The following is a 22,750-nucleotide window of genomic DNA, read 5'->3' as shown; positions in this document are numbered from 1 at the left end:
TGTTAAATATGCTACACGTGTAATCACTATATGCCAGAGTTTAGCTCGGAGCTTCCGAAACCAAGATAACGAATCTTGAGAACATATTAACAGCGATAGCGGTAGGCACTTGACAGAGTTTTCATGAACGAAATAACTGGACACGTATACCCAAAAAAGTTCTTACTATATATATAAAACTGTTAGAAAGAGTGAGTCAGCCGATCGCGCTGACGGACCTACCATTAGTGAAGGCGACCGATTAAATGGCAAGCGGCACTTACGAACGAAAGGCGTTGTGAACTGGGGGCCTCTCAAACGCCGATCAGACGATAACGAGGAAGCGACGCCACAAGCCAAGCAGCAAAGTGTTTAGACACCGCCATGTGTCCAAATTGTATTGGGAAGGTTGCGTCTTCTTTCAAGTGTCGCAAGATAGCCGAACAGTCCCCGGTATTGCTACAACAGTATCGCGGAGCCGACGTGAACGCTCATTCAAATCCTAACAAGCACATGTATTTCATACGAGGAGGTTCTTCCACCGTTTACAAGCGTGGCGACCTTTACTATTTTGATTTTGTAGATCCAAACCAGCAAAACTTATTTTCGCTGATGATTCTGTTATTGCCTTTCTTCCTAGTAAATGATATGGACGCGTATTCACTCAGTCTTCTGTCAACTCCACACTGAACCCTCGCTGTAATCAAATATAAAATATATTATATATTTAAGCGTCGTATGTAAACGTCGCTTAAATCACTACAAGGAACATCTTGCAAAGCACACATTCATTTTTTAACTGAAATATTTGTTCCTCAACGAAATATGCCAGAAAACTTTCTTTATACTCGCCTGGATACTATGCAATCACGCTTCTTTTTCGTTTTATTCAGTCTTTCATTACCAACCACGTCGTCATTCTGCGTTGCCACTGCATTTTATTTCTTGGAACCCCGTGTCAACCTTAAAGCAATCTGGTTTTGTTTTCCGTGCAGAATAACCGGTAAAGCTCCGTTCCCAGTGCTCATTTAAGAGGTTTTCGCTGCCGTGGCACCCATGGCAGAAGCTAATTGCAGGCGAGCATTCTGCCGTATTTCCATCCCAACTGAATGTAGAACTGCGACAAGGCACTCATTCGAGAAAGCCATTCGTCGCTTAAGAGAGCGCGCCTTTCGTACGTGCGCGCGGAACGTTGAGTGGCGCCTCCGCGGAAAGCGTACGGCGAGCTTCGGAGGCCGAGTTCCGGGCGCGCTCGAAGGACGGCGCCACGCACCGCGGGGCGGTCGCGCACGGCGTCCGTTTCGAAAGGCGATACCGACGTCGGAGAAGCAGTTACACCCACAAGAAAAAGAAAACAGCACTTCAGGGATATTTAACGACATTTTATGCTGTTGCAACCCGCCCAACAACTAAGTGGTAATCCGTCGTTTCACAGTGACGAGGTTTCAGCCAGAGGTTCAGCGAATAGAGTAACAGAGCAGGGTCCAGGACAAACGAAAGGAACGAACGGAGCTGACTGTCAACCAATTTTATTGTGAAACAGCGCAATACATTAACGTGGCGAAGTGAGAAAAAGAGGAGAGAAGGAGACAAACGTGTAACTGTAACAATAACACGTACCACCCAGCCCAAGCTTATAGCACTCGGTTGAAACGGGTTGCCTAAAATGTTTTAAATATTCCATAAACATAAAATAAGATTCCTTCCCCTGTCGAGAAAATGGGGGTAAGCGAAGCTTCTGGCAAGACGACGCTGTCGCAGGCTTCTCGCTTGGTTTCCCCTAAACTCAGGGTCTCCCCCCCCCCCCCCCCCCCCACACACACACACACACACGCTACAAAGTTTCATTAAAAGTGGACGGCCCTGTACATTGTTCTTGTCACGTTTCATTATAATTCCCTTACTTGATATGTATTTTGCATACCTAACCACTTTTGTTTCTTTGTATATACGTACTTGAATGCACGGCCCCCTGCGCATCCTGCACTCAACTTTCAAGTATGTATGTTCTCCGTGACGCAGCATCTCTTAATGCGTGGCAGATAATCCGCGGTGCGACTCTTAATTCCCAACGTCGGACTCGATTACCGGTCGGAAGAACGACATCGCATATATGCAGGTCATCGACCGGAGGCCAGTGCTTCTTCTCTTCATTCGCGAAGTTGAACGAGCCGGCCGAAGCAAATCGCCAGTGGCGCCTTTCCGATGCGACCGCGCAAGACTGATTCCAGGGCGTCCCAGGAACTCGGAAGTCAGAAGGGCCGCGGGGAGATCGGCTTTTGTTTCGAGCGACACGGAGCGTGTCGCGTGACACGACGCGTTGGCCGATTAATGCGCGGAGGCAGAAAACCGCTCCCTCCTCCCTTTTCATTCGGCGCCTCGTAATCCCCGAGCCTCCCTCCTCCTCATCGGATTTATCGCGCCAACCACCGGCATCAGGCCATCCATGCAAATAGACGCGACGCCGGCCCCTTTCCCAACTCTGTACAGTCGCCGTCTCACCGGCACCACGCGGTGCTCCGTGTAGCTTGGTGGCATCAGTCGCTGCCCCGTTTCAAAAGGGATACTCATAATGCCGTCCACGGGGTGCCCCTCGTCTTCACCGAGTCAAATTGCGCCTGATTGTCATATTCGCAATCTTACTGCATCTTTCTATTCCCCTGGCCCGGCGTAGGGTGACCAACCAGACGTGGTTAACATCCCTGCCTTCTCAATTTTTTTTTTCTTTCTCGTCACCTCTCTCTATCTCCCTTATATTGAACACCAGAACTAAAGAGGGAAACAGATAAAAGAAAGGCAGGGAGGTTAACCAGAACTGAGCGCGGTTGGCTAAATAGCAAACAGCAATGTGTCAGGCTCGGACTTGCAAGCTATCAAGAAGGGCTGTTTGAGCGCAAAAAAAAAAAAAAAAAATGAAATGTTCCGTTTCATATTGATGCAGGGTGTACTGTAGGATGTCTATGCCTTACTGTCATAGACAGTGCCAAGCATGATTTATATCCCGTCATTAAACTTCGACAAGGGTTTATATAGGAATCTACCGAAGTTTAATGTAGGCGGCTTCCCTGTATGGGCCCGCTATTCACGGTTCGTTCTGAAGAGCGAACGGCTTCGGAAATTCCTTTCCCAGCTGGCCGACGCCAGCTGCGGCTTCCATCCTACTGCACTGTATTATTATGACAAGCCAATACGGCAGGTCGAGGGAGAGAGCCCCCGTGGCGACTTGTCGTTGCCAATTTCTGTTGGCCCCCAGGTGAGGACCGCGTCCACGCCCCCTTCGCGGAACGGACGGCGCGCCCCCTTCGGGACCAACCCCGCAGAGAAACACTGACAACACTCGCTGACGACGCGATAAGGGCTTCGATAAGGCGGCCGGAGCACGCGCTGAAACGGACAACGAGGAATGAACTCCCGAGACGCAATCGGCGCACGTACAGAGAGAGAAATATAAAGGAGCCACCACCACGTCTCCGTCCGGAGAAGAGCTGCGGTCGGTCGTCCGAGCAGCGACCTTGAAGAAGTACCTTGACCGGAGAGACCGACCGGGGTGGAAGGGGGCGAGGGTAGGTCTCCTCCCAAACAGCAGCAGATGCCCGGGAAGAAGAAGACCCAGACGACGACGGGGGCATCTCAACCCTCCTCTCGCGAGGGCCACGCCAGAGCCGGCCGGAATTCCAGATCGGTCACACAGCGCGAAGAGGAGAAAAAGTTTTCCGCGGTACGGGACCCCTCCGCCTTCTTCTCGTACATTTCAGTCATTTGTTGTGCTTTATCTTTTATTTATTTTTATGTATTTATTTATATGGCAGACGGTATTCTCACTGCAGCATCGCGCAGCGTGCCACACACACACAAAAAAAAAAGAAAGAAAGGAAAAAAAAAAACTCGCCTGGGATCGTTCGGCCGCGGCTAAATACGCGCGGTCGATACAAGCTACAAGCGCGCGCGTGTGTGTTGTGAACACCTTGCCGACTTTCTCTCTGTTCGCTCATACGAATTCGCTGCTGCGATGCTGCGTGGTGGTTTCTTGCGCCGAGCAAGCGAGACGGAAAGCAAAGCGCACGCTGTTTCGAAACATCATTTCCTTCTCAGCGCAGAGGAGAAGGCAAGGCGGTCGGCCGAAACGCGAAGTCGCACGCAGCGGCAGCAACAACCCGCGCTGAGAACTGTTTGCAGATTCGAACGATAAACCTATCGCTGCCTGCCTTGCCTTTCTCGGGAAGCAAAATAAAGAGAAAGAAAACGAGGTTCTGTGGGCACTTATTTTTACGAAACACGCAGCACTTAAAAGAAAGTTCGTGCCCATAGCCTTTTTTGTCTGTAGCACGGAGTGTATGTACTGTACGGTCGCGTGCGCGCAATGTCCTCATGCGCAATGACCCGGCCAGCGAGGAACGTAAGCTGCGCGTGGACGTAGTTTCGCGTGACCTGATCGCGATCTCAGGAAGAAGAAAAGAGAGTCTCTCTCTCCATCTCTTCTCCATCCATTTCTGTGCGCTCGTAAGCAGCAGGGCTACGCCCGCGCTCTTTCTCTGTGCGCGCAGCAACTCGACGCTGTAAGAAAAGGCGTGATGGCACAAGCCAACGTGATTGCTCAATCCTAGCGCGCTGTCATTACGGCTGGCGCACGTTCGACACATTTTTTTTTACGGCCGCATACGGATGGCGGCTGCGCTGACGTCGTAAAACTGAGAAGATTGAAAAGGGGCCAGTCCGTGTTTTTTTGTACTCTTAGAGCAAACATATCGTTTAGTATTCCGACCGATATAACTTCAACTTTGAGTTAAATTTAAGGATGAAAATAACTGACATTACTCGAAACGCAGGTTCATCTTTATGTAAATATAAAGATTTACGCGGCCAGGCCTTCACTTCTTCCCTGCAGAGAACGACGATGTGCTAAATGATGCATCGCGCAGAAATGTACGATTCGATTAATCGAGCAATAGAAGATGCCGTACGTTTTAATTTACAATTAACGAGTAGATTTTAATGAAGAGAAGGGTGGAGAGGTCGGCCTGGAGAGCGTGTCTGTAGCCTGCTACTCCTCACTGGGGTAAGAGGAAGTGGGAGATACAGGGAGAGGTAGGTGGCAGGTGATTATGATATCGATTAAATACACTCGTTGTAGTGTGCATTCAACGCTACGCAACAAGTGGCATGGGCCCTGGGCCCGCACTGACAAAGTTATCTGCACGTCATGGTGGCCCGCAGAAAGCACGCGTTAGCCAAACGTGACGGCGAACATAATATACGGGAAGGCGGCCGGACAACGAGACGATTCTCGCGAATGAAAAACTGTAAATTCAGGATCTGCCCCGACTTTCTTCTCTTTAATGGATATTACAGAGAAACGTTAAGCTCTATTGACAAATTGCACTTCTGGAATATGAGAAGCCTTATGATGAGTGGAGCATTGGCAAGTTAGAAAAGCTTTCGCTGGACTATCTAGTAGTTGGAGAGTGAGAGTGCAGTTAATAGTCCGTCGGTACGCAAGTATTGCATCACATTCGAAAGGAAGCAAAGACGCGGTCTACTCAGTTTTGAGAACTTTTTTTCAGCAAAAAACCTCCGAGACAAAGAAAAACACCTTGAAATACGTGACGTCATATCTAACGTATACGTTAGAAAGGCAAAGCTTGCGCGTCATTTTCTCCGTTAACCAGTCTAGAAGAAATACATCAGACCAAGCTAACGAAGATCTTCGTTAGCAGCTCGAGCTGCTCTTCTCTGTTGCCTATAGGCTCGTAGTACATTCCTTTTTTATTATTGTTATTATTGTTATTGTTGCTGTTGCTGTTGTTATTATAAGTGCTGTTGTTGTTGGTGGTGTTGTTGTTGTTATTGTTGTTATTATTAGTGCTGTTGTTGTTATTGTTATTAGTGTTATTGTTGTTGTTATTGTTATTAGTGTTATTGTTGTTGTTATTATTATTAGTGTTATTGTTGTTATTGTTATTATTAGTGTTATTGTTGTTATTATTAGTGTTATTGTTGTTGTTGTTGTTGTTGTTGTTGTTGTTGTTGTTGTTGTTGTTGTTGTTGTTGTTGTTGTTGTCGTCGGTCGTCGTCGTCGTCGTCGTCGTCGTCGTCGTCGTCGTCGTCGTCGTCGCTGTTGTTGTTTGTGCTCAAGATATTGGCACCCGGCGGTACTCTGTTTCTCCGACTAGATAAATGTGCACAGACGATGCAAATCTTACAAGCAAAGATGAGAAAGGAAGTGGTACAGTACGGTCAATTCTAAAGCTCACAAAACAAGCAAGCAAGCAGGCAAACAAATGTTTACGGGCGCGACCATTTGCTCGTTGGTGAAATGAGAACGAAGCAGCGCGCACCGTTCACTTTCGGTTCCAACTGCACGCGCACAGCATGCGTGCAGTGCGTCGCACGCCCGAGCACGCCGAATGAGTCGTTTTCCGTTTCGACCGATGGCGTAAACGACGCTAGCACAACACGCGCCGAAGCGCGCAACGGCCATGACGCCGAGGGCGAGGAACCGAAGCGAGGGAACGCTCAACGCAACCGTCGAGACGGCGGTGAAAATGATGCACGCGGTGACACAGCCATCCCAAGTGACTGGCGTCGCAGGCGCTGCTGGCTCGTTACAGGGGTTTTCGAAGTATTCAAGGTTGGAGAAGGTGCGCGTTACAGCGTTGTGTCCTTTCGTGACGCAATGCTCGTTCCTTTCTCCCAGGAAAAACCGAGCCAAACGCGTGCGCAGACGCATGCCGTACACTTATTCTCGGAGGAAGGTTTCGTATAGGAAGCGCGGCAACTTGTTGATAAGACAGTCGCGCCGCTATGCTGCGGTGCCACCTTGTTGATGTAGTGATGGCTACACTGCACCGTCAGTGCCTCAGCGCGGACTACATAACCTAGCATTTCGCGCTGTTGCAAGTAACCAAGTTCATTTTAAACCTCCTTGCAAGTAACAGGCACAAGGCGACAATGTAAAGCGGTAACCACATGGAACGCAGTTTGACCCTACTTTCGACGCACACCCGCTTTACCTTTACGATGACCACGCTGTAAACGCGGCCGATATACGTTTGGTGAGTTCACCAATTAGCAAATACAGCCCGTGGAACGTACTTCAGCCATAATAGCGTGGTTATCGCGTGGCGCCAAGTAGCCTGGCACTCGACGACACAGCGCCCAAAATACGCCGGAAATACGTCTCATGTGATTGCCGCTATACACTGAAAATGTTCTGGTAACTATCTTGCTCTACGTGCTGGACTGCATCCATAAGTAAATTTTATCCATTTGTTCTCGTTTTTGTTGTATGGTTTGTTCGTCGGTGTGCATGCCTGCAGATCGGCATGCAACGGATAGTCGATAGTGACTGCTGTGTGTTAGTGTTTTATTTTTTTATTTGTCGTCCTGCCTTAAGGAGTTATAACCGCGAAAAACCTTGCGATACGATCTTTTGAGTCCACTGTTAGCCCCCAATTGTGAGGCTACGCGGCCATGATATGCTTTCAAATAGTTATTTTCCTTTGTCCTCTAACTCCTCTTCCGTTCCATTGTGGACTCCTGTGCTTTCCCCCCCTTTTTTTTTTTTTTTTCTTCTCGCCTGTAGCGAGGCTAGAATTGCTGTTCAGGAAGACATTGTAAGTTGAGCCTTCTTAGTTCACTTTCTAATTAATGCAAAAGGATCTAATTTCCAAATTCTCTGCTCGCATGTGAGTGCTCGCCTCCGAAATTAAAAGACTCGATGTTTTTTTTTTTGAAATTCATCGAATAATAAATGAACCTGCAAATAAATGCTGGCTTAAAACTTTGAAGGGAATGACACAGACAGCTCAGCTAGTGTAGATTACGGCTACAAAAGCCAAATCGCTTACGCTGCGTTGAGCTTGGGAAGGAGCCGGCTTTTAAAGCTCGTTTCAATGATATCGCTTTTCACGGTCCATGTGGTGTCCGTACCACATTCGATAGGAAGGTGCGCGCTTGGACTGCCGGGGACTGTCAAAACCACTTGAAAACGGAGTCACCAAGTGAAATAACTCTATGCATTTTGTAGCATGCGCACGGTCGCCGAGTTTCACTGCAACTATGCCCCGACCAAAGATATAGCGTGCACGGGCATGCATGTGTTGCCTCACTTCGGCGAGTAGCGTAAGGCAATTATCTCACAAAAGGTTGAGTCAGCTATGCAGCGCTATCGAATTTCAAGTGTAAAGACTCCCGCTTTTTTCGTATTGTACAAAAACTGGTTCACGGGTAATCGAGGGAAGGAATTAAATGAAAATGGCAACTCCTGTGAGCCACTCATGAGCATTAAAAAAATGATAAAGCAAAAGTACACTTCGTGGGTCACCACACTTGCACGTGTACCGTCAGACTCGACAGAAAAGCAAGCCAAACAAGGAGCTAACCATATAAAAGTGGTTGTAATTTATTGTAATTCATAGCAAGGAAAAAAAGTGATATCAAAGACTGAAGGAATCGTAAAGGTCTAAATCTTTCAGTGGAAACTTGAATTAACTGTGTCGCTGCCATGGAAGAGCTAACGGTGCACTTTACCGTGTATTGCCGCACATACATGAGCACCGTCGTATCCATGACGTCATTCGTTGCTGTGTGCTGTAAAACCTGTATCTCTTCCGGCACACTCACTCGCGCACACAGATGCGCAGCGTCGTAACCTTGGCCGCATTGTCATTTTCTGCAACGTTCTCTAAAATTTGTATGCCCTCTTCTGACACATACATTCGTCACAACAAATGCATCAACTAGCCAAACATTCAACTAAGGGATTCGTACACGCACTGTCACTTGTGGGTGTGCAGTGCATAACCTGACGCGTGTCAACTGTCGTGCTGGAAGAGGCCACTGCTGTCACAAACACACGTGTACGCGCAAGTGTGTAATGTCACAGATGGCTGCGTACATATATATACTGTCACCCTGACATGTCACAAAAGTGAGTCAGCTGGACGAGACAACGCTTTCGGTTCTATACTGCGACGAAGTGTGCGCCCTTATGAGCAAACACAGTCGCGTGCGCCTTCAGTGCCTCCGACGGCGGCGAATGCGCATTCAGCGCTCGCGAAAACGGGAGGCCAAGGCCGCGACCGGTGACGCAATGAAGGGGACAGCGCTCACTAGCGAAACGAGCGCCGCGCAGCGCAACGGCCGGAGTTCCTTTTCGCAGGCTTCGCTCTTTCACCTCGCGTAATCACCGCGCCTCCAGTTCCGCGTTAGCGCGCGACAGTTTCTCGAGGCAGGGACTCCGCAACTTCTAAATGGGCCCACAAGTGCGTAGGGAACAGGACGATTGAGAGAGGTATTTTCTTTTTTGCCTACGTACCCTGGGTATGTCATGGGTTTCTTACGTTCGTGGCCAAGTATAGGCTCAACCGGGCTTTTAACACAAGCTGTCGCTCAATAATAAAAAAAAAAAAAACATTACGTGTCCGACGGTGAGATTTGAACCAAGGGCCCCAGGTGCTATAGCCCGATGTTCTAATCATTAGGCAGCAGGCTTCTAACGCAAGCTTAATCCATAGCTTCACCATCCTTCGCTCGCGGTAACTAGCGCTTTGAGACAGTTGAAACGCTCTTGTAAAATCAAATCAATATTGACTTCATCTGCAAAGGAGAAAGGCGTAGCCGGGTAAAACTGATCATGAGATCATGAGTGCATGAGATCTTCATTATTTCTTTTTTACTTGATCGTTCCAAAGCGTTTTGAAAGTTCTTTATCTTTTTCTCTCACATGACAGGCCGAAAGCTTTGAACAGCTATTAGCCTTCATGTATTCTGAGGTAGCTGAATGAAGAATGTAGATGACTGCTTCGTGGACTCACGCAGTTTAAAGAAAAACTAAAAATCTATCTATACGGAACTATGCTGTGATCTCTGCGCGGTTTCTTTCCTTTAATGTTTTCTTTCTTCCTTTGTTTCTTTCGCTGACCAATGCCCGCAAAAGCAATCTTATTTTTACAGTGCCCTTCGGGGAGGCAAAAGAAAAAAGTCCTGCTACCCGCAAGTTTCGTGTCAACTATAGGTGCTTCCGAGATATGTTGAAAACAGAACGGCCCAGCATTCGCCTTGACATTCTTCTGAATTAACAAATAGTGTTACGGATTATCAGTTCTTGCATCGCACGAAACCAATCTTCTTCTACGCTCATCGCAGTGGCTGCGTGCGAATAAACGTCACAACCGCGACTTTTTCACGCCCCTGGTTTCGAACTTCCTGAGCTCCCTCAGCACGCACACGCGCCTCATAGCGAAACCCGGTCCGAAGAGGGGCACACGCGACGGCGTATCGCGTGACAGCACGGGAACATCCCGTCAGGGGTGAGCATTCCGAGCGCATTCCTATGGCGGCGGCTAAAAGCGGCTGGCTTGCATCTATCAACCGACCTCCCTTCTTATCCCGTCTATACCGTGCAGTGTAGTGGAACCTAGCACTGCCGCCTGTTAATCATAGAGAGGACGCAGAGATGTTAACCAGAAAAGAGTCCGGTTGGCTACCCTACAATGGGGGTGGGAAGATAGGAATGCAAAGATGAGAGAAACATAGATGCAGTGAATGCGTGCAAGCTCGGACAGCACCACGCACTTAGACGCTCTCGTACAGGCCAGTGACTGAGTTAGGTATGGAACTGAGTATGGATGAGTTTAACAAAGCTTTTCAAGCGAGAAATTACTTCAAGACTTATTTTGTTGATTCATTGTTGCCGAGCTTCCGTTGCAATGAATTGTGACCAATTTGACAGAGTGCGGCCATTTGGTCTATAGCCTATATATCGGACAGGTCACTTGGCAATTGCCCCGAATAGGTGGTGGATAGCTTACATCGGCTGCATAGCTTTTATAATGCTGCACTGTATTATTCAGCAAAGGCGCAGCTACAGACAGAAAAAAAAAATGTAGCGGACAAGATAGAAAGGGGGGAAAGAGGGAAGTTGGAAGGCTCCGAACTGGCCACATTGCGGAAGCGACAGAACGCAGGCCCCCACGAACGGCGAGCGCATAGGTCGACACCCGAAACTCGTGGCGCTGTTTGTGTTACACGGCGACACCCGATGAATCCGAGGCTCTCGGGAGGCGCACAAAGGGCTCCGCTTGTGCTCCACGGAGCACGCGTCCGGCGTCGGCCGAGGCGTCGGAGCGCGCCGGCGCCGAGTGAGAGATACCGCACGATACGGCCAGGAATGCCGACCTTGCAGCGCCGATGGCGGCGCTGGTATGGGCGCACATAAGAATAATATACGCTGCTTTTCCCGGGACAAGCGACAGCTTTGGAAGCTGCAGCAGCAGCGAGACGGAATGCGGATAAGATGTGTACATTGCGCTGCCGTGGTACATCGTAAAGAAGGGCAGAAAGAAAGAGAGAATAAAAAGAGGTTTTTGTGCGAGTATACATCGCACGACTTCAGAAATGGAGTTGGTAAATTCACGACTTCTGGGTAGATTCTCAGAGAAGGAAGGGGAGGGTACACGTGCAATGAAGCAACTGTCTCGCATTGAGGACAGCTGAGGAAGCTATGCGCCTCTCGTCACGGAAGAAGAGAGAAAAGGCCGAAAGTGACATTGCATTCCGAAGCCGACTTCGGTATATGGTTCTTTAGGAATCGTATCATGTTCCTTAGTCAGTGCGTGCGATCTGTTCTATGCATATCATTTTCCATTTATTGATTTCATGCGACGAGAAGTCAGTAAAGGCGGCGCTAATGCCAGGTATCAAGGTCTGCTGATACTTATAACGTAAATATATATTTGCGGCGTCATTGTTACTGCTAACTTTCTTTCATCGTTGCTTTAGGTCATAACGTAAGATCGGTATCATAATTACTGGAATCAATAGGCAGCCTCATGGAAAGTAAGGGTTCCCTCGATAATGTCACGATAGATGATTCTCGTTTAAAGCGTTCCTGTGCATAACAGCGAACTGCATCCATTGCAGTGCCGACTGCGTGAAACTTCGGGCTACAGATGCAGAAGACTGGTGCAAATATTGCGAGGGAAAAAAAATTGGTTAACCTGAACGTGGGAAACACGTACAGGTTCAACACGGAAGATAAGCAGGAAAGTTTGCACCAGGCGTCATTGCAAGAGTCGTGCGTGGTACGTGGTAATGTGACGCTAAGCGTAGACGACCCTTCATCAGCTTGATAATAACGTTTCAAGGTTTAGCCTCGTATAGTTCTCCCCCAGATCCCCCTCATTGTATTTCGAAAGCTTGTCACTTCCTCATCTGTAGACCCTAGCTGGAGCATTCTATAAAGTAAGATTTCGCAAGCAGGTAATTAAGGAGCAAGATTGTGCTTCCTTATAAATACATCGGCGCCTTACTCATCCTGTAACTGTGGCCTAATTTCTTAATAAGGTAAGGAGTAATGTTTTGCCCTCCAGATTCCCGTTCTTCGCACAGTCGCTGGCCCACTCACCGACTGGAAAATGTTTGCAAACGTGTCTGCATCGTATCATATGGAGCGCAGCTGCAGCAACGACAACATGATGACGCCATCCGGCTACCGGGATATAAGTGGGCTGAGAGAACAGCGCGCATAAACAAACACTACAGGACTATACCTGCAGAAGAGCAGAATGGAAACAAACAAAAGACAAAAAGCAAAACTAGAAGCCGGTTCTTTTCGCTGGCGGTGGTCGGTCGATGGCGAGAAGGCGCGTCAGGCCACCGGAGGATGACTCATGCAGAACGCGTGCGCACCCAGACCCTGCCCTGCTATCCGCAGGCCGTCCGCAAAGCTACGACACAGCCCCTACGAAGCTCTTTCGGCGAGGAACATTTTCGCCTCCTGCAGAGCGCCATTGCAGTGTGCCATAGAGTGTCCTACAATTTTTACTAGTGAAGTGTCCTACGGGAGCGGAATGCCGGCGGTTCAGCTAGCACGGGAATGATGCCAGGCATATTTACATTGATTTGTCTAAACTCCGCCCTTCTGGCTTCGAACGGCTTTTCCGACTTTCCAAATTCATCATTTTCAACATAATATTGCGTTATATGTGCCACAATCCACAATAATTATGCATGTGCCTTTTCGCATTGATAGGCTTAGGGAAAAAATAATTGCTTAGAAATGTAGCCCAGTAAACGCAGTCAAAGCGTAATAAATAAAGTCGCAATAACGTTTGAAACCGCAAGCACAAAAATATACACAAATCCAAGTATTACCCATCATTCCGGTGGCAGCTGAGCAGTCGGAACGCCACAGTTGTCTCTAGTAATTTTTGGAGTAAACTTGATGGCTGCCCCGATGAACCTCATTTTGGGCAAGCACTTTCGATTGCTACGGAGACAAATTCCAGTGCGCTACTGAACTTTGCGCCGCCTTCAGATCCCTGTGCGCACCAGATTGCGCCGTGCTCTTGGGCGTCGCCGCGTGAAAACACAGCCAGCGCGTTCGAGAACCTCTGCAGCGTCAACAAAGACGTCCGGCCGCGGCGTGACAGGCCGCCGCGGCGTTGCGTGAAGCTCGCGGCACGCCTCAGTGGACGCCCCGCAACGCAACGCGGTGCGTGCGACTTCTGCGCCAGACTCGCCAATGTCCCGAAGCGCGAGTCAAAAGCCGGCGCATATAAAGGACGGACGCAACTCAATCGTTGCCCCGTATACAGAAACGCACCTGAAATCAGGCACCGCGCAAATAACAGTCAGGTAAGTGCAACACAATGACTACTAAATTCGGAGAAGTTGAACCACGCACACCCAGCAGCAACGCACGTGAAAGCATATTCCGTGCGACGAAATCAAAACAGATCTTGTAACAATGGTCGCTATACGCCTGACGGTGTAGAATCACGGCTAGAGTAGGGAAAGGTGCGCGTGAAACCGTATTTCGTGCAGCAGTATAGGGAGAGAAAGAAGGAGAGACGGGGGTCACCGCACTCGAAGAAGCTGAATCACTAGCGCAGAGAAATGTGAGCGAAACGTCGTATTTCGGAACTATTCCACAATTCGAGCAACAGAGAACGAAATTCGTCAGTTACAGTCATGGAAACACGCGAAAAACATTTCAAAATTAGAATCATTTTAACAACATCCATTTCAAATCGAATTGTGTGCTCCATGCATACTTAATTTAATCAAACGTGTTCGGATAATTCCAGTATTGCATCCTTCAGGTACCACGTGTGCTTAGACGGGTGCCTTTCATTTCTGCGTGACACGTGCTAAATTTGCCCGTGTTCTCCGCTCGCACGCAGACAATCCAAACGAACAGTACAAAGAACGCCGAGACAAAAAGAAAAAAAGAGAACAGGGAGATCAGACGACAGTCTCCTCTTACCTTCAAACGAATCACCCGACTCGTATTTGCGTATCCAGACAGACAGTCAGGTGGTTTTCGCCCTCCGACGACGACCGCGTCAGCACGCCGCTTAACACGCGGAACAAAGCAAAGGCCGCTCACTGACAACAAATACGTGATGTATCAGACGTCGTGGATCTGTGCGAGAATGTCCTCGGCGCTTCCCTTTCGCTCCACCACTTTCGAGCCGACGTTACACACAAACACACGACGACACTGACACTCGCTAGTTACGAGTACCGTCCATCCACAGGCAAATACGAAGCTCCCGCCTTCCGCAGCCGCTGCTGATACCGACGACCATGCGTCACCGGCGGGCGATTGTAAACATCTAGAGCAACAGGTGCAGCAGTGACGATGGCCCTGCGCTCTCGCAGCGCGACGCGTGCAAAAGACCACCACAGGTTCGTGGACGAGAGAGCCCAGCGGGGTTTTCCCCGGTTTAGGAGAGGACAGCCTCCGAAGAAGAGCAGAGCCGAGTGCCGGCGTCCCATGCGCCCGCAACGGGACCCACGAGAAGAGAAGGCGCTGCTGCAGGCAGGGCGTGCGTCCGCGGTGAGCGGGAGAGACCGCAGCGGGCGAGTCGAGTGCGGATGAGCAAGCGCTCCCCCGCACCCTCGGCAGCGAAGAGAGAAACGGTCGAGGGGTTAAACACTGAACAAGGACGCTGCAGATGAAAAAGCCAGAGCCGAGAACGCGGAGCGCAATCGCGAGTCGGCGCCTCGGCCCCCTCGTGCTGTCTGACGACGCCGAGGTTCTGATAGCCGGAGTTGGCCCTGCGTCACCGAGCAGCGCTTTCTATTTCACTTTTCCAGCTAAATACCGATGCCGTGTCCTCCTCCTCGTGCAGCTCCGCAAACAAGGCGAACTCGCATGGCGCCGGCAACGTCATGCCGTTTTTTTTCTGGCGCCGATTTGGCAAGGGGAGAAGACATTTGGAGGGTCATGCCATCGCCCGGTATGGGATTCTCTCGCAAGGCAAGGCAATATTCAACTTCGCTTGTTGAAAAGTGCCAACTGCTCCCTTGCTTCATTCTCGACGCAGAAATCTATCAACCGGAATTACACTGTTTTTCTCTGATATTATTATTCTTTCTTTTTTTTTCTATTGACACAAATCGTGCGGACATTTAGGCAATAGTGAGAAGGTTCTGAATACAGCTTATCAGACGACAAAAAATGAAGATGCATCACATGAATAAGTAGCGAGGATGCGACACGTGAAGAAGTTCGCGGCACATAGCACCGGTATTTATTCCGTAATGATAAATAATGAAGGACTATCGGCATACTCTATCGCAAGTGTGGGATACCTAAAAGCATGGCAGAGCGCGGCCCTGATGAAGGAGGCGGAGGTCGGGAGTGTGGAAGAGCGTATTAATCGTTGCTCTGGTAGATATCTAAGAGCTTTGCGGAAGTCCGTTTTCAAAGAGACCTAAACCGACTCATGTCCGCTTTTGAATTCGAGAAACCCGTCTCGTTGTAGCTATCCGAAAAACATGGCCCACAGACGAAAAACTCTGTTGCCACTGGCATCGCCACTGCAGTATCGGCAAACGGGGCATTCGGCAAGGTACAACGAGAGAAAGAGCCAGAAGAAACTTGAAGAGGAAGATTTCCAAAGAAAGAAAGAAAGAAAGAAAGAAAGAAAGAAAGAAAGAAAGAAAGAAAGAAAGAAAGAAAGAAAGAAAGAAAGAAAGGTTCTACTTAGAATGCAGCTCCGCATCGCCTGCTGAATTACATACAGGGAAGTCTTTTATCTCTGTTTTTCCTTTTAACAGCCGTTGCCTTTATGGTTTATTCTCCGCGCACTCCCCGGCGAAGTTACAGGACGAACCATAGAGTCGATATGCATGAATACGCTGTTCGTCACTTTGAGGCATTTGCGGTGAGGCTGAACGCCTGTTTCTTTCTTTCCGTTTGTCCTTACGCAAAAAGACTTAGGTCACGCGGGTAACAGCTATCGTGCAAGCGTTAAAATTGCGTACGCGTGCTCAGACGTGAAACTTCAACTAAAGGAGAAAGAAGGAAATCAACGGCTTTCAGCTCGCTGCCAAAGCAAGTGATCCAAAAAAGACATAAATCTTGTCACCGTGTGCAGACATCCAAGCCAAGCGCAAAGGCTTCCGTTTTATTATCACCTGTTAAACAAGGATGGAGATCAGATAGTGGCAATGGCTATCAAACTAAATGCTGCGGCTTTATATGAGTTGGAACGCGACTAGGGGGTGAAAAGTATATGCATGCTGCGCTTGATATGAATACATAGCAAATATCGATGTGGCCCTAATATACAGTGAAACAATAAAATGCAACAAAGCATTATCTTTATGTTTAAGCCCATGCACGTATCCATGACGCGGCGAGAACCACCCCACGCACCATTGTCTCGTTCTAAAGTAAGTTCAGAGCAGAACTTGCTTCTTGCAAGCCCAATAGATCGCTACATGTGTCTTATGCCGTGGTTCCTTTAGTAAGCACGCAGGACTCGTGATTATCAGAGCACGTATTCACAAAACTTCTCTGGTGCAATCGCATTCCCTCAGTAGCAAGCGTTTGAGTGTTTTCGTTATCGCGATCGACGCAATAAAGAGGCCTTCACAGCGGGGATGACGGCCAATCGGCGACGGCATTTGAGTATAGGAGGAGTTTTGCAAATAGGAGCACTGAGCCAATACAATGTAATGATTAATATCGCTCGGTTTCCATTCCTTCGTAATCATCCACCGTCTCCACGAGAGGTTGATCCTGCTGATAATGTAGGCGCGGAGCACCGTTCAGATCACTGACGAAGCACGAGAAGAAAAATAAATGGTAATAATCCCGACCTTAATCGCGTGATGTTATGAAGCGCGCTGTAACCAAAATTCGGGCTAGTAAAATACGAAACAAGCACGGCGAGAACGTTGTACGGAAAACAAATTCCGCGCCCGCAACCGCCTCGGGAAGTGCTGTCGCATACATACCGCTGTCTCAGCTGGCTCGCTTGCCCTCCGAACGCTGAGCATCTTGCACAAGTAACGTCCAAAGGCATCCGATACAGACAGCACAGCACACACTCGAGAGTACACGCTCGCCGAGCACGGATGGATGTATACACCACAGCAGTATTCCTGCGCCGTCCATGCGTCTCGTGGCTTGTTGCACACTGGCCGCGCTGCTTCTTCGGCGAGCGAAACCAGCGGTAAGCGTTCTTTGCTGCTTCGCGGTAGCACGCCGGTCCACACAGGCACAGTTTTTATGGCGCGGAAACAGCTAGTCAGCGCCGAGAGAAAGAAAAAGGGCCGAACGAGACAGACAGGGAGAAGCGAGAGATGCGAGGAATGCGAAAGAGAAATGCGCCGCGATGTTTAGTCTAAAAGGGCAGCCCGAAGGCGAAGCAGCTGAAACAGCGGTGCACCAGAAAGCGACCGGTGGTCCGCAGCGAGGTGAACAGCCCGAGCTAAGCAAACAAGCTGCGGGAGAAGCATAGGCCGCGAACACGAGCGGAGACGGGGGGAAAGCTAAGAAAGAACGACCGTGTGGATGGACCTCGGTATAACGAAGGCGGCCGGTTATGGGCTTCTGGAAATTGTCAGTCTGGTCTTGCACACATAACCTTAAAGAGGCACGAAAGAGAAGCATTAAACTATTCTGAACAATAGTTTACAGGTTGAGCGGTGCTGGCACAGCGAATGGTTCGTTCTTAACGGAAGAGGAAGCTTGGCCACAAAAGACACGGAAACGAAAGACGGGTGCCTCCGCCAGGTTTTAAACTTCAGCACTAGCTTATGTGATATATTTTGCCAGCGTCGGGTATGCACTGGCCTAACAGCTAAGCGATAAAAAGCGTCTACATAGCAAGGAAATCGGCACATGGAAGAAATCAGTAGAAACCTTGAGCTCATACTGCGGGCGACGTGTACACGAGCAAATAATGTTTGGCGCGGTCCAGATCCCACATTTTTATTTGGAGGAGCCGGTAAAAGGTTCGTGCGCATATGTTCTGAAACCAAAATGGTATTTGCTCAGGATCGGAAGAGAGAATCATGCTTTGCCACTCCCACCACATATAATACCTTCTATAGGGGGACAGTCAGCTGAACTGCTGCGGACAGAAGGGGTAGTCAACAGCACTCAGCTTTCCCACGTGGTGCTCTCCTTCTCAATGATTGACCCTTTAACAAGGATACTTAATTCGGCGACCTTTCGAGAACCAACGCATACAGCGTGTCACGACAGAAGGCCTAACCGAAAGGCCGCCAAGCGCGCTTAATACCAAGGGTGCAGGCACAGCGCTGGAGGTTAATTAACGAGAAACGACTCTGCGGTGGTGAAATCTCGGGCCACCGGAATGCTGGTTCTCATTAGTCGGTCATCGATCTCACCGCCGCATTTTGACGTCAGACGGCGTCAGAAAGCGATCGCAACCCACGCGATTCGCGAAAGCGCATTTGCGAGGCCGGGAGCGGCGGCGAAACAACGCGCACGGTCGAGCGGCGAGACACGTAGCGGAACGCGAGCAACTTCGTGCCTCAACCCACGCGTACATCCGAGGCGCACTTACTCGCGTTACTCCGTGCTGATTGCACGGAGAATTCGATAAGCCGCGCGTGCGCGATCCTCAGAGAATGGAACGTGACCCAGCGCTGTCATATACGCTTCCTATAGCTGCGGCGCGGCGGCTATGGCGTTCTGTAACTGAATGGGGGACCACGAATTCCAGTCCCGCCCTTAGCTGCCGAATTTAAATGGAGGTGCACCGCACCTCAGGAATCTTCACCAACGTAGGTATATAACCTTATCTGCAGTAGGGAGTACTTGTCTCGTGCTTTTTGTTCTGGTACAATGCGATTGTACGGTCTATCAAGGACCACACGTACCTACATAATAGAACGCTGCCTGATGCGATGTTGGTAGCCCAGGATTGTGTACGCGGTTTATTACGTTTGCGTCCCTCTTCTCTTAATAGCTCCTTACCACTAGTTCCCGTGCAGGGTAGCTAACAAGAATTGCATCTGGCTAACTTTCCTGTCTTTCTGCACACCCTTTCTCCCTTGATGAAGGTGAAATATAGGAAAGCCCGCACGCTGTGATTTTAGGGTGCATTAAGAACACAAATGGGGTCGTCATAAATTGGGAACATTGAATCGTGCGGCCTCCGGGCCATATCTTCTCCATCTCGAACTTTCGGAGCTAATCTCACGGTTGCGTGTCATGTACAGCGTGACACTTCAGGGGAGATACGGACTTGCATATTACCGATAAGAGCTTGACGACGTTAAAATAACGTTGATAGGATAAGCACCATTCTTTTCGTTACCTCTATTTCCCCTTCGTTAGCAAATGAACGCAGGCTGAAGGTGATCTCCCGCAAAGTGATTGAGAATACGGACGCGGGTGAATAACAATACAGAGATGCGCGCCCGCAACTTCAGAGTATTTGAAACTTCCTCTGTGCAGGTCTGGAAGAAGACAACTGCGCTTGTTTATTTACCAGCATGCGCTTGAATTACATGAGAGAGTCTCGAGATCTTTGTACATTTCAGTCACTGAAAACGGCAATAATCGCAGCACGATGCTCACGTATGCAAATTAGTTAAATTTCGATGGCTCTTAAAAGCTGCAGGCATTGTCTACTTCACCGTGCGTTGAGGTAGTCGATCAAGGAAACGTCAGCCAGTAAAATATCATCGGGTAAGAACGAAACGGCAGGCAGGAAAAGTTCGTGCCATAATACAAAGTACGTTCCAAAAGGTGCTCAATCCGAAGGTATGAAAATGCTTACGCTTTATTTATTTATTTTATTTATTTATTTTTTACCTCGGATGTCGCTATTTTACTACTCTTTATTTACGTCGCACTTGCGAGGAAACTGCGATGTACGCGTATAGGTTCTTCCTGCCTTTTCTACCCTCAAGATTGTAAGAGCAGCAGCTGCAGCCAGCAGCAAGCTTGCGATAAGACAAGTTTCAGTCCCTTTATATTTATTTATGGCGAGCTGTTGAAAGTCGGTGCCGAACAACCATAAATTGTAGAAAGGCTTCATACATGGCGTGGCAGTCATAAGTACAGAGAGTTAATCGGTCAGAAGACATGCACATGGCGCGGAACTAAAACGGGCAGACGATGATGAATTATGTGTTTATGGCGCAGCCACAAACGCCAGAGCAATACAGGTAGCAACACGCGCACGACGACAGCGTAGCAAACATCTCTGTGTCGTGGAAGCCTTCGTAGAACAATCGAAGGTTATGATCAGGTAGGAGCAACGGCACCAAGAATATCTATAATATAAAAGAACCCAGAGGTAACTGCATATTGAATTAGTACTCCAGTTGCGTGATACTGGCCCGATTGGGATTCTAGGAGCAAGGGAAAAAAAGAAAAAGCCTGTAGTGTAGTCAGTCTATAGTGCAGATTAATATAACAGCTCGACGAAAGCAGACTCACCACCCCGACATTTTGCCCGCGCGGTGTCACAAACAAAACAATAGAAACAGAACTGGCACGTCGTTGCGTTTGCAAAGTAAACAAATTTACTCGCTTGTCGCACTATAAACAGCCTCCATGTCGTACTCTATAAGCCTCACGCAATAAACGCCAAATGCCCTCAGTCACTTACTGATCACTCTATAGCAAGGAAAATAGCCAAATAGAAGCGTTCTCGGAGCTTACATTTGCGCGTCGTGAAGCCACAACGTGGGGCTGCTCCGTCCGAGCGTATGCCTCCAGCCAGACTGCAGCTTATCGCGGTGGCATTCCTTTTCGGATACCGTCCTCGAAAGGAGCGACTTGTGGCTTTTGGCGAGATAAGATTTAGCGGCACTCGGCTGCTGTTTTCGCTCCGGTCTCTCTTACGAGACGTCAGTCGCGACTATATATATAGTCGCGACTGACGAAGGCGAATTGGTCATATAGTTCCAATTCGGTCCTTAGTCTGAAAATCGAACTCTATAGCATTTTCGAAGCGTTGCCCAAAGGCGCGGAAAAATTATCCGATTGCTGGAAATTATGCCTCGCCACGCGATAACACTTCACTCCGGCCGCAACTTTGTGTGTTATAAACCACAAGCGAAGCATGGCCTTGCGCGTGTAATGATAAGGAGGACACGGAACTCGACCGCCGCGAAGCGATAAGGGAAAATTTCTGTTATTTTCTCGTGTTCGCGCGTCCCAGTGAATTCCAGGCCACGCACGCTCATTACAAAAAAAAAAAAAACTTTTTGTGTGCTTGCAATTTTATCAGAAACAAGAAGAAGCAGCGAATCTATGCTGCCAATAAAGAAATGTTGATATGACTCCATATATGGACTAATACCACCGATACGGAGTGAACAATTTCCCTATTTGACACCACTTTTTGTACACCGCTCTTAACAGTCACACCTGTTACTGATCAGAGATAAACATATTCAGTATAGCGTTTTCTGCGTATGCATGGAGGCACGTGAAGTGTGACTACGGGCGCCCCCAACCACATTCATTCGGAGAATTAGCGTTTAGTGAAGCGTTGCGTGCCGCTCAGAGACTGCGGCGCCATGTCGTGAAAAAGGCGTTGACACGGGACAAGGCAACCAGATGGACGCAAAGCGCTAACGTGCAACTAACGTTCGTTGCCTGCTGCGCAATCAAGGCAGCGTCATGACTAAACCAGAGTGTTGACCCGGGGCTGGTGAGTGCACGATGCAATGCCACAAAGCCGTACAACGCAACACATTGAGACAAAGTGTCGTCTGCTCCTCTTTATACCTTGGGCGCATTATGTAGGCTAGTCACCTTCAACCCTCGACTGTCATGAAGCTTACCGCATCAGTTGTTGGGACTAGCAGCTTACATGAAGAAAAAAAAAAGATAATATATCAATGATCATTCATACTCTGAAATGAGGCGAGGCAGAGCGAAAGCCGATCTTAGAATTTATTTATGGTGAAAGCAACAAAAAGCTGCTGCTTTCTACAGTATCACGAACGGTGAATGCGGTCCGTAAGCGGGTGGCTTTCACTACGATAGGCGCGGCCGTGCTATCAGGCTATCTATACGGAAGCCACGCAGAACACTAAGTGATGGCATGTGCGTAAACAAAGGTAGCTCTGCGGCACACAGTGTAGGGGAAAGTAGTAGTCAGGCATGGAATGGGCGCTGGCAAACAGAAATGATAATACGATAGCTCTCTTTTGTTTTGTTTTTTTCTTTCTCTGTCTCTCTCTATCCGCCACACTGAATAACACTCTGCAACAGGACACACATCTGTACCATTATACCATTAGAGAAAACTCATGCCCTAGGTAATGCCATAATTACACAATGTATGCTGATTAACTAAGCCCTGTCTGTTACTTCTTAATGTGATTGTTTATTATGTGATTGTGTGAATTATCTTGCAATTACAGAACGCCAAAAAATGGCAGCGACGTTACCGCATCCATGACGTCACGTCTTCAGCTTTCCTTTTCGCTGTTCTGTTATGCACTCTTTCGCTATTGCGCTAAGCACGCCATG

The 22,750-nt window shown here is 48.7% G+C and overlaps 1 protein-coding gene across 5 annotated transcripts in view; it reads right to left on the bottom strand.

The window, feature by feature from the left end:
- LOC119449458 (trinucleotide repeat-containing gene 18 protein) overlaps positions 1–22,750 on the bottom strand; it is a 491,760-nt gene that overhangs the window by 243,198 nt on the left and 225,812 nt on the right. Inside the window, exon 1 of one of the 5 annotated variants that reach the window (XM_049665217.1) lies at positions 20,927–21,100. The exons of 3 other annotated variants lie outside the window; for them this stretch is intronic. In XM_049665217.1, coding sequence (XP_049521174.1) covers positions 20,927–20,928 — 2 coding nt within the window. In that variant the 5' untranslated portion in view covers positions 20,929–21,100. Of the gene's footprint in view, positions 1–14,248; positions 15,863–20,926; positions 21,101–22,750 lie in introns of those variants that run through there. One more of the 5 variants, XM_049665218.1, reaches the window with a different exon arrangement.

The sequence above is a fragment of the Dermacentor silvarum genome, chromosome 4, assembly GCF_013339745.2.
Source record: "Dermacentor silvarum isolate Dsil-2018 chromosome 4, BIME_Dsil_1.4, whole genome shotgun sequence".
In the NCBI taxonomy this organism is placed as follows: Eukaryota; Metazoa; Arthropoda; class Arachnida; order Ixodida; family Ixodidae; genus Dermacentor; species Dermacentor silvarum.
The sequence above is the reverse complement of the archived record's forward strand: the minus strand, read 5'-3'. Positions and strand labels throughout refer to the sequence as shown.